We start from the raw sequence: 12400 nt of genomic DNA, 5'->3' as shown, positions 1-12400 counted from the left end.
AAAAGATTTCCGGTCAAATTAGTATGGAAAAACTGTACACCAAAACCACCATCACCGTCTCCTTAATCAAACTGCATATTAAAGGCTCTGAGAAGTCTTCCAGTAAAGAATCTTCCTCCCTTTTCTTAACTCAATGCACATCCCCCAGTCCTTTCAAACCTTTTGCCCCCCAGAAAAGGCAGGCCCAGAACTCTGCAGCCCCACTTCCCCCAAGGCTGCCTGCTCAAGGATTCCCCAGAGTCTCCCAATCAGACACCATCCTGCACCACCTGACTACTGACATTCCAACCTCTTTTTCTCATTTGGACTCACAAACTTCCTTAAAGGTGAGGACCTTTATTTCCACTTTGGAGAAATGGTAACCGAGACTCAAAAAGTTAATTGCTGGGGGAAACCTTTTTTCCTTTTTTTTTTTTTTCTTTTTTTTTTTTGAGACGGAGTCTCACTCTGTCGCCCAGGCTGGAGTGCAGTGGAACGATATTGGCTCACTGCAAGCTCCGCCTCCTGGGCTCACCCCATTCTCCCGCCTCAGCCTCCCGAGTAGCTGGGACTACAGGCGCCAGCCACCATGCCCGGCTAATTTTTTGTATTTTTAGTAGAGATGGGGTTTCACCGTGTTAGCCAGGATGGTCTCGATCTCCTGACCTCATGATTCGCCCGCCTCGGCCTCCCAAAATTTTGGGATTACAGGTGTGAGCCACTGCGCCCGGCCTTTTCCTCTCATTTTTGAGTGGTCACTGGGTTGTGTGCTTCTGGACTGTTTATGTATCTGTGAGACTATGGGTTGATCTGATTCTGGGCATCAAACTCAATAATCCGCGCTTTCCCTCGCCTCACCCCCCAGGTGAGTCTCCCAGGTGACATATAAGGGCTACTGACAAGATGACCGAGTCCCGCCCAGAACTCACCTCAGGTGTCTGTGATTCCTTAGCAACACCATCATGAGCCTGGAGGAAGGGGAGCTCGCCCTTTGTCTCCTACCCGGATCGTCCCCGCCTCCAGGAAAGGCACACGCCCAGGCGCAGCTGCGGGCACTCACCGAGGATGCGGATCTGCGTGATGGTCCCGTGCAGGCCGAAGAGCATCCAGAGCGGCTGCGAGGCGTCCACGCACAGCTGCATGCCGGCAGCCGCGCCATTGTGGCTGAGGTGCAGCTCGCCGTCGGCGTTGACCACCAGGCCCAGGATGTCGCCGCTGTGCAGGGGCCCGGGCACGCGGCACACGGCCCAGAATTCCTTGCGGTCCACCAGGGCCTCAGGGCTGAAGGGCAGGTCGGCCGGCCGCAGCGTGCCAGGGTCGCACGTGGTGACGCCAAACGACAGCGCACCCGGCCGCGCGCCACCCGAGCGCGTGACCTTGACGAAGATGGTCTCGGCCACGCGCACGGGCCGGCTGGTGAAGACGAGCGCGCGCTCGTCGCGCCCGTGCTCCACGCGCGCCACCGTCTGCTCGTCGAGGATGCGGACGTGCGCGCCGGCGCGCAGGGCGTGGAAACGCAGGTCGCCGTCGAGCTGCGCCGGCAGCGCGCGGCTGTGCTGCGAGTTGAGTGAGTTCTGCGGAATGGGGCAGCAGGCGGCCGGCGCGGCCTCGTCGCCGTCCGCGCCCGGCACGTTGAGGTCGCATAGGCTCACCGAGAGGCGCGCGTCGTCCGCTTCGCGCCGCAGCGACGGCCGCCGCAGGGCGGTGAAGGAGCGCGGCCGCAGACAGTCCGGGAGCACCAGCTCGCTATCTGCGCAGGAGACACGGTGCGGTGTCACGCAGGGCTCCCGGGAGGCGGCCCCGGCGCGCCCCGCTGCCCGTCCCTGCGCGCGCATCGTTACAATCCCGGACGGCTAATGGCGCACACGATGCTTGTGACACAAATTAGCGAGCACAGTCGAGAAACGGCTCTTGCAGGACATCTGTTTAAACAGAGGAATAGGTGGGGGGAAGCACCGAAACTTAAACCATGTGGATGCTTCCAAATGCTCACAGGTGCTTGCTATATGCATATGTGTACTTCTTCATTTTCTACAGTAAACGTGTATTCCTTATAATTTAAAATTTTCAAAAATTTAACTCCTGGGCTCCTTACGTCTTATCCCTAGCACCTAGAACAGCGCCGAGCATTCTGTTGACAAACAGTAACAGTCTGTCGAGTGCACTGATGAAGGCCTAACATCCTGGAAAGCCGGGGAGCAACCACTCCCCAGCAAACACACACAGACACCCTCTTTGCGTACATTGTCTCATCTAACCTTAACAGTCACCTTTTGAGGCTACCATTGCCATGTCAGGACACAGGCTGAGAGAAGTAGATCTATCCAAGATACCCTTTTGAAAGTGGCTTAACAGGGAATCAAACTCATCGTTCTTTTTTAAATCATACAAGTTATACAAAATATAAAACGGTATTTTGTAGAAAACTCAGTTCAGCAAAAAGAAAAAATAATCGCCTGTAAGCCCACCACCCAGAGAAAAGCATTTTTAATATTTGGATGTATGATCTTTCAGCCTTTTTAAAGGCTGTATTTTTGGGTGGTTTTTTTTGTTTGTTTTTGTTTTGTTTTTGTTTGTTTTTTGAGACAGCATCTTGCTCTGTGGCCCAGGCTGGAGTGCAGTGGAGATACCTCAGCTTACAGCAACCTCCGCCTCCCAGGCTCAAGCCATCCTCACCTCAGCCTCCCAAGTAGCTGGGATGCACCACCGCGCCCAGCTAATTTTTGTATTTTTGGGGTAGAGATGGGATTTCGCCATGTTGCCCGGCTGGTCTCCAACTCCTAGGCTCAAGCGATCCTCCTGCCTCAGTCTCCCAAAGTGCTACGATTAGAAGTGTGAGCCACCACACCCAGCTGGTTACTTTTTTTAGTGCAAAAGTTGTGTCATGCTATATAAACATCACTTGTTTTTTACCTTTTATATGTACTACATCACTTTGAAAATGTGATGACATTGACCCATTTCCCCAGAAAAATGAACATTCTCACTAAATTCTGTAGATAATTTCTCGGCATTCATGAACTACATGAAGCCATTCATGGGCAAGGACTCCCGGCTAAGAACCCTGGTAGCTTTTTTCAAAATTTTCAAAAATTTAACTCCTGGGCTCCTTCCGTCTTATCCCCAGCACCTGAACACCTCTCCATGCCAATAACTGTTTCCAACACCATATTCTTCTAACGGCTGTGTTATGTTCTGCTTTATGGAGTCCTATAACTTTCAATAAAAGTGATCACCATGTTCCATGAATTACCCCTGCAATTCATCCTTACAGCAGCCCGTGGAAGTGTTCCCGTTTTACAGATAAAGCTCAGCGGCATTATGACAGCCGCCATGTGGCAGATCCAGAATTGAAAAAAAGGTCTGTCCGACTCCCAGTGCCGCATTCTTCACTTCCAGACTCTCCTTGTTTATTAAAGCCTTTCTGCGTGAGTCAATCTCTCCAAATTTGCCTGGTGCCACTGTAAGCCGCACCATGGACCGATCCCTTCCTTCGGGCCTTCTCTCTGAACCTCTCCAAGGGAGAATCTGTGCTGTCTCTTCAGGAACTGGGTTAAGGATGCCTGGGGTTCTCAGGTATGACAGCAAAGCTTGGGGGATTGGTCTGGTAGGGACAGCAGAGGCCAAAATTCAGCTCCAACTGAAGGTAGACATGGTCACCAAACCTCCCTCTTTTCTTTCACCCTTTCGCTGCCCCTTCCAGGAACTGTGTTGTCTGGTCCCCAGAAAGCTCTGGGTGTGGGCCCTTCCCCCCAAGCCTCCTGAAGCTCTGGAGAAGCCTCCTGGGGCCTGGCTGATTGGGGTTTCCTGGAATCGTGTTGGCAAGGAGGAGGGAGCTGGCCGGAAAATGTGACTATTCCAGGGAATTGACTCTGTGACACTGATGGTGCATAGAGGCTGGGGGGCTGCAGAGAGGCAGAGGCCAGGAGGGCCTGTGCATGGGGCAGGTGGGAGAGACAAATGGTGCAGAGCTGGGGAAAGCCAGTGGGCTGACCTGGACCCTGGGGAACAGTCCCTGCTCCCTCACCCCTCCGGGATTCCAGGCACTGACCCTTGGGAACTGCAGAGGGTGGGAGACAGAGAGGGGAAGGGGCAGTAACAGCAGGGAGAAGAGGAATCAAGTCGCTCAGAGAGTCCAGCCAGAGCCTCCAGGAACACAGCTGTCACAGGGCCCACACCACCCCCTCAGGACAATCAGTCCAGAGCTCCTGGGGCTGGGCAGACCCTCAAAACAGAGCTCTTAATGGGGCTGGATGCAAGCTCTCCCGGTCTCTCTGCCCCTTCAGGAGCCCCTTCTACTTAAACATGCACACTACCAGGTGCTCACTAACTGCCAGGTAACCTGTTCCATTGTGGAGTTAATCTGTCTTTAAAGAGTATTTCCTTCTTTTAAACCGAAATCTACCGCCCTGTATTTAACCCACTACCTCCTGAGCTGCCTATCAGCCCAGTACTGAAGACAATTCTCAGGGAATACTCAGACTCCTCACATACCTTCCCACTTCTTAGATAATGAACAGAACCAGACTCAGTACTCTAGATGTGCACCAACCAGCTCAAGGCACAGTGTGGCCATCACCTCCCTTGGTATATATGCTATACTTCTAATAATGCAACCTAAAAGTACATTGGGTTTTTTTCAGTAACCAACATTCATATACTAGTAGGCAGGACAGGAGCACAGTTAAGTGCAATGAATTTGAAGTCATCAGTCTAGGTTCAAATCCTGGCCCTGCCATTTCCTGTATGACAAGGCTATATGACTGGATAAATAGCTGAACTTCTTGGGGCCTCTTCAGCAGTGAAATCAGCATCTACTGATTTACATAAAATCTGTATCTAATAACTCCCCTTAGAAGAGACGCTGTGAGGATGAAAAGGAGTAAGGTACACAGGGAACCTAATAGGAGACCTGGCACAGTCATTAGGTTAATATAAGCCGTTGTTATTGGCATGTGAAATGCCACATGATTCAGAAGAAAGTGCATGGGCTTTGGGGTGATCCAGGTCTGGATCAGGCCTAGGTTTAAATGTCTGATCCAGCACTTGGCTGGTGGCTTTTGGGTAAGCAACCTTCCTCCCCAGCCTCAAATTGCTCACCTAGAGAATAGGGGTAATAATACCTGCCCTGAGTTGTTGTTGGAAAGATCGGGCACCCAGAAGCTACCCGATAACTTCAGATATTAGTATTTGCTTGGCTTGAGCAGTCTCAACTAAAAGTCAGGTACACCTGTCCTCAGACCATGAGCTTTTTGAACCTTAATGCAAGATTTCACATCAGTCATGATGGGTACCCAGGAAATATTCATTGAATGAAATCACCAAAGACCAAGAAGCAGCAGCTAAAATGTAGAGGTGAGAGGATAAAGAAGAAAGGAAGGAGAAACAGTGGAGGATGTACAAAGAGAAAGGGGTAGGAAGAGGATCCCTTTAGCCTTGCTTGAAATCTTGCTAGAGTTGGGAGGGGAGGGACAAAAGCTGCTGGGAAACAGCTAAAAACGGAATGAATCCCTAGGGCCAGTGCCCAGCCCAAGTCTGTCTTCTCTCCCTCTCCACCCCTCAGGGTCAGGAGCAGCTGCAGGCAGCCAGCAGCTCCAAAATAACCATCCCATCAGTGAGCCCAGCTGTGTCCAGGCCCTGAAATAGATGAAACTCGAGACACAGGAGCTGGTTGGAACACCCTCTGCAGAAGGGACGGCAAAGGTCACAGTTGAGTGAGCTGATACCAAGTTAGAGGTCAGGGCAGTGTTTGGGGCCCCAAGCCATGGGAGAACACCATGGGACCAACCTCGGCGCAAGACTGCACCACTTGATGGGTAAGGCTTAGGAAAACCAGATGGGCAACCTGTCACCCCAAGCAGTGGGGTGGCCCCACATTCGGAAGCAACAAGTTACATAATCGGTGCCGGCACACGTGCCCACCTGCTTTGGAGGTGTTTATGATGGGAACTGAGACAGCACAAGGCCACGAGGAGAAGCCACTAAGCTGACTCCCCTTGCATGTCCCATCATTCAGGAAAGAACCTGTCAGTCTTCAGCTATTGCCTGTTCTGGTGCCCTGCAGTGGCTCTACCGACACCCTGGGCCAGAGCAGAAATAAGCAGGCCCTGCCAGGGCAGGGAGGTCCCGGCCATGTGTTTCCTCTCCTCTAGGTGGTGCTGGGGGCCCTACTCACTGACCTACTGTGTGCCCAGCCCTGGGCAGGGAGTCTGGGAGAGGGAGGAGCCAGGAACTGGGCCCTGGGAGCCAAGAGTCAGTGGAAGGGGCAAGGCTTAAAGGCAGGACATGTTTTTATTATTATTATTATTTTTTGATACAGGGTCTCGCTCTGTTCCCCAGGCTGGAGTGCAGTGGCACAATCTAGGCTCACTGCATCCTCTGCCTCCCAGGTTCAAGCGATTCTTGTGCCTCAGCCTCCCAAGTGGCTGGGACTACAGGTGCACACCACCACGCCTGGCTAATTTTTGTATTTTTTGTAGAGACAGGGTTTCACTAGGTTTCCCAGGCTGGTTTTGAACTCCTCAGCTCAAGTGATCTGCTGGCCTCAGCCTCCCAAAGTGCTGAGATTACAGGTGTGAGCCACCATGCCCGCCCCGAAGTCAGGAAAATATTTGAATACAATTTAGTTACCAGAGTCTTAGCATCTAGGATTAGACAGGACTTTAGAGAAACTAAGGTACTAGGAAATCCATTTATCCCTGCCAGTCTCTCGGCTAGAAGCTAGAATGGCCCTAGGGTCAGGAAGTTTACCATCTCCCAAGGCTACCTATCCCCCACCTTGGAATAACTATGACTTAGAAAAACTCTCCTGGTGGGAATCCATATGTGTCCCAAATACCCTCCCTGGGGCTCCCTCTGAGTCTTCTCTCCTTTACAATAAATATCCCCTTTAGGATCAAGATCCCCAACTAAGGCTGAAGTCCCCTTCCTGTTTCAGAGTGGGCTAGGGAAGGTATTCTGGAAGACAGAGGAGTTGACCTGAGCTGAAGCACAGGAGGGTTTGGGTTGACAGGTGAGAAAACTGTTAGCAAACACCTGGTGAAGAGGAGGAGTGGGAGGGGGAGGAGACAGACTGAGGAGGGCCCCAGGGCCAGCTGTTGCCCAGAAAGCCACCCGGCCCTGCCATATGCTGCCAGCAGTGCAGGGTAACCAAGGCAGGACCTGAGCGTGGGGGACCTCAGGGCAGGCCGGGGCCTCCTTTGAGGCAGAGCTTGCCATCAGCCTGAGAGTCCCATTTGTTGACGTTCTCACATCCAGAGCACTGGCTAATCTGTAACCACGGGTAAGCCTGCAGCTGCCTGGCTTGCTAGCAGTTATCTGCTGGCCTCTGTTTGGGAGGCACTGCCAGCCCTTTACTGTCTCCACAAACATCCTCCTGCTGGTCCGCATCTGGCACGGGGCATGGGAGGGAGCCGGGAAGGGCGGGTGCCTGGCTTGGACAGGCAAGGGGGTTCTCCACCCCTCCCAGCACCCACCTCCACCCTCTCCCTTTAAACCCAACCATGGGAAATTTAGGAGAAATAAACATGCTTTCTGGGGCTCACAGAGGGAAGGGCAGAACATCCTAGAATCACTCACAGTCACAGACTTTAAGATTCAGAGAATCTTCAAGCCAAGGGATCTCATAGATTTATAGAATCATCTGGTCTAGTGGGTCTCAAACTTATTTAAAAAGCAGTGGAATCCTTTTGTCCAACAGAACCCAAAGTTCTGGCTGAAGTCTAGGAGGTGGACACAGCACCTGTCCCCTCAGCCTCTCTCTGGCCTTCTCTGCAGCCTCCAAGACACCTCTGTGGAACCCCAGTGTTCTGAGGAACCCAGCTGGAGAAGCACAGATCTTGTTCCAAGGAGCAATTTTGATTGCATGGTTTTCCTTTCAGCCTGATACAGAGACCCTGGGTTCAAGGCTCCCTCTTCTAGTTGAAGAGCTGGTTTGAGGGGTTGGCTTTTTTGGCGGGAGAGGGCGGTGTCTTTAAATTAGGTATTCCTTTTTAACCTAAAGACAAAAGCCCTTCTCATTTGTGTAAATGCCTTTCCACATCTGTGAGGTAAGTGGGGTGTGTATAATTATGCCCAAATAATAGATGAGGAGGCCGAAGCACAGAGAAGCTGAGAACTGCCCAGAGCTAGTGAGTGACCAAGTCAAGCCTTGATTCAGTCGGTCTCCTGCATCTTAAATGAAGGCATTGTCCCCAGTACTGCAAGGCCCCAGCTCCTCCCTCCACATACACCCCACCCTGAGCCCCACCACTCTCTCCAAGGCCCCCAGTACAATCTCTTGGGCCCAAGAGATGCTAGGGGCAAACATGAGATTGCCTTTTTTGTAAGTTAAAAATAGTCCAATATTGGTGATTACATGATCAACTTTATATATATTCATTGTGGTAGAAAACCAGCGTGCACAGGAACAACCGAACCAGACAAAGCCCTCGGGAGCCTCCGGGGAACTATAAGGCAGGCAGACCCACCTTCCCCACTGAATCTGGCATCCTGGGCACCGCACTGCCCCTCTTCCTTGTACCAGCACTGCTGGGGCCCTGGTGGCCTATCTGTGCCCAACATGTGCAGCTGATCCTTGATGCCTTGAGCTCTTGTAAGCTCAACTCTGGAAGGCACAGGAGGGCCACTGTCCCCGCTGTTGTCGGGTATCCAGACCTAATAGGGAGATCAGATGGACTCACATCTAGAGAAGCTGGAAGGTAATGTAGCCCAAGCTCCTGGGTTCAAATCCCAGCTCCACCAACTGCCAGCTGTGTGACCTTGGGCAGGTTATCAGACCTCTCTCAGCCTCTGTTCCTTATCTGCAAAATGGGCACAATAATACCTTCCTTTATATACAAAGAGGATATATGCTGGATCTTTAAAGAGCAGGACAATACATGACTCAAAGCTGCTTATACCACTTAGGTCTCCAAGTGCTTCCGATGGTCAGGAGGAGGAAGGGTCATTTTGAATGAGGGAGGTCTGGGAAAGCTTCCTAATGGAGGGGAGGGTTTGGTGTGGGGCACTGATATAGCTGGCAGAATTTGGGGTAAGCAGAAAGGAAGCACCAGAAGAGCCTCTGAAGCAGAAGGAAGAACAAGATTTTTTCTTAATCAAAAAGAAATGAAAATCATCAAAGAGGAAGAAATCATGATCGGCAGCCTCAGCTGTTTCCCCCAGCCCAAGAGCTGGCTCAGGCTCCTTAAACTAATATTTGCCTCTTGGCCCCTAGCAGCCACAGCTGAGGGTAAATATTGGTTTAGCCTGGGAAGCAGAAGGCCCAGATGGCAGTGTGGTCCTCGGCTGGGGATCACTCATGCTCAGCGCCTCCAAGCTGAGGCACACCCTGCATAGGGGACCTGACCCAGGCCCCTATCTCCAGGGGGCCTGGAGAACCCACCCAGCAGCACGTGACCCTTGGAAGCCCATCCTGAGAGTCTCCATACAGCTCTCTCCTCAGTAGGCAGGCGTAGGTCTTTTACCAAGACCTGGGAACCTGTGCATGGCAAGGGATGGAATAGAATGCATAAGCCCTCAGGAGCCCCCACCTCATCCCCTCCTAGAACCCTCCCAGACCCAGCCCCACCATTTAGATGTGTTGATAGCCTCCTCCCTCTGACCTTACTCCCAGATCAGCCTGAGAGATCTGGGTTCCAGGCCTGGCCTGGCTGATGAGCAGCTGGGGGAGTTTGGGCAGGCCCCTCCCCATCTCTGGGTCTCATACTTCTCCACTGTCAACCAGCCAGTCCCTCTTACTGAACAACTTGACAGCACAAAAGCTGCCAGAAGCTTTCAGCTCTCATGGCTCTCTCCCCTGTGATGCATACAGATACCCACACCTGTGCACACCCCTCACCTCCACAAGTCACCCACAACCTTTCCACCTCATTCCTTCCCCTCCTGGATCTGCTCGCCTACCGACCGCCAATTCCCCACCTCTGCGCCTGTGGACACCCCTCCGTCTGACCTAAATTGTTCCTCAACCAATCCATTCTTTTCACCTCACTTAGTTCCTGACTTAAAACTTGTCTCCTACAGGAAGTCCTCCTGGATTGCTCTCCAGCTGCACTCCCCTCCTACACATACACACAGTTTTACTCTTCAGGTCACACTTGATTGCAGAATTGAACTTGGACCACCTTGCATCAGTTATATGATGTGTCCCCCAGGGAAAACATTATTCCAGGAGAGGGGCTGGGTTTTTGATTCTTCTGTCTCCCACCTGCCCCCGCTTAGTGCCTAAGCAGTGGTAGGCACCAAGGGATGCTCTGGAGCGCCCTGTAAGTGGGCTCGTGGCCCGCCAGCCTCCTGCTGGGACTCACAGCTGCTCTTCCTGAATTGACATGTCTGAGAGGAGCAAGGAGACCTTGAGACACTAGGATAGGAGCTTCTTTTTCCATGTATTAATCACCCCATAAAACCTGTGTTTATTTAGTTGCTGGCGGGTCCTTCTCCCTGGAGGAAGGAAGCTGTTATTCTTGACGATACCAGCCTGGGCTTGCGCCAGGGTGCCCCAAAGAAAGAGGTGATCTGCGGAACTCCAGCATAACAGGGAAGAGGGCCTGCTGGGGCTGTGGCATGGGCACCATAACAGGGAGGAGGGCCTGCTGGGGCCATGGCATGGGCACCGTTGTGGGCTTGGATTCTGGTCAGGGCAGGGAGGACCGTCCACGGGGGAGAGACACCAGCCCCTGCCTCCACTCTGTCCAGGGACACAACCCATCCACCCATGGCCTGACCTGCTTACCTACTATGTGCCAGCTACCCTGGGAAGCCTCTGGTCTAAGGAACAAACACAGAGCAGGTAAGGTTGGAAGGGCTTTGACCACAGGCTTCAGATAAAGGGGACAGGGGCAGGCCTGGCAGAAAATCCCTGAAGATCAGACATTGGTTTGGGGGACAATCACCCCAGGAAAGACTGGCCCAGCCTCAGAGCCACCAAGATGGACAGCGACTTTCTTCAGAGGAGAGACAGCAGCGGGGAAAAGAACACCAAGACCAGGGAAAGCAAGAAGGGTGAGAGGATCTAGGTCGAGGGAGAGAGAAAAGCCCAGAAAGATACAGGTGCAGTAAAGGGGCAGGTGATGGAGAGAGGGAGGGGCGGGAAGTGGGGTGGAGAGGAAAGAGGAGGCAAGGAAGGAAGCTGATCCTGAGGCTACCTGGGGTAGAGGGGAGTATCTCAGAGGACAGGCACTGCACGAAGGTGGAGAGACACGCCCACCTCAGGAGATCTCTGGATGAATCTCTGTGTGTCCCTCTCTCTCTTTACCAAAAAAAAAAAAAAAAAAAAAAAAAAAAAAATTCAGGAAGAATAAAATGAAGGGATATCTTAATCTGCCAGCTGAATTTAGGGGCCATAATCAGTGTTTGAAAATACCCAGGGATTATGGTGATTTACGGCTGGGACGGAATCCGCTAGGGCCTTAGCCTTATCGGGTGTGCAGAGAGGAGCCTGTCGGGAACTCCAAATGCAACTGAAAACACTGTGTGCAAACCCATTTATAGTCACGGGGGGATGGGGCTGGACCAGGTCAGGCCACCTGGGCTCTGGCCCAGGATGGGCCCTTCAGATTATTCTCCAAGCCCTCCTCAGCCCCTGAGGGTGGGAAGCCCGTCTGGCATGTTCCACTTCATTCCCATGTGCCAGGACCCTCCTGGAACTTGCAGGCCCAGCCCAAGTCTTCTCTTCCAAGAAGCCCTCCTGGCCTCCATCCTCCCCCACTGACCTCAGCCTCCTCTGACTTCCTGCCTCCTTTTATGTTTAAACCAGCTGGAGGGTAATGGGAAAGGTGTTGCTTTTGGCATCAGAACACCCAGTTCAAGTCCCGGCTCTGCCACATCCCTACATGGGCAAGCCAGGCCCTGCTTAGGGCTCAGTTATCTCCCTGCCAAATGGGGATAAAAAACACTCCCTGTGGGGCCTGCTTCAGAGGGGTTAAATGAGATAACTGGATAGAAACCATCTCGGCAGATGGAAGGCATCCCATGACCACAGCGGTTAGTGATTTACTGGCTTCTCTTGGGTTGTGCCCTGAGTGCTTGCATCGTCTGGAGTGTTTGCTTCATCTCCCTAACTTCCCAATGAACCTGGGTTATCTGTGGGCAGGGCTGGGTCGCCCTTGGCCCCCACCCACCTGCCGTTTTCTTCATCTAACAAGGCATCTGCCCTCCCATTCGTCCCTCCCCGCACTACTCTCCCCTACCTACCCTGCAAATATTCCTCCACGTCCTCTGCAGGTCAGGCAGAAGCCTCCACTCTGGAGAGCAGCCCGACTGAGTGAGATGTGGATTCTTCCCCATCTTGCAGGGAAGTGGACACATGGACGGACCAAGGCTCTGCGATGCTCAGTACTGAGAGAAGCACCAGCACCACTTGGTGGCACACAACGATGGAGAGAAGAATTCCGCCCAGGAAGGCTTCAGGGAGGAGGGGGCTTTG

General features: G+C 52.6%; 1 protein-coding gene across 4 annotated transcripts in view; it reads right to left on the bottom strand.

Annotated features, from left to right (window-relative positions):
- NEURL1 (neuralized E3 ubiquitin protein ligase 1) overlaps positions 1–12400 on the bottom strand; it is a 97745-nt gene that overhangs the window by 5281 nt on the left and 80064 nt on the right. For 3 of the 4 annotated variants that reach the window (XM_054436533.1, XM_054436536.2, XM_054436534.2), the window contains exon 4: positions 1040–1729. In XM_054436533.1, coding sequence (XP_054292508.1) covers positions 1040–1729 — 690 coding nt within the window. Of the gene's footprint in view, positions 1–1039; positions 1730–8447; positions 8635–12400 lie in introns of all 4 variants that reach the window. The other variant, XM_054436537.1, reaches the window with a different exon arrangement.

This window comes from Pongo pygmaeus, chromosome 8 (assembly GCF_028885625.2).
Source record: "Pongo pygmaeus isolate AG05252 chromosome 8, NHGRI_mPonPyg2-v2.0_pri, whole genome shotgun sequence".
Taxonomy (NCBI): Eukaryota; Metazoa; Chordata; class Mammalia; order Primates; family Hominidae; genus Pongo; species Pongo pygmaeus.
This window is presented reverse-complemented; position numbering and strand designations above follow the sequence as displayed.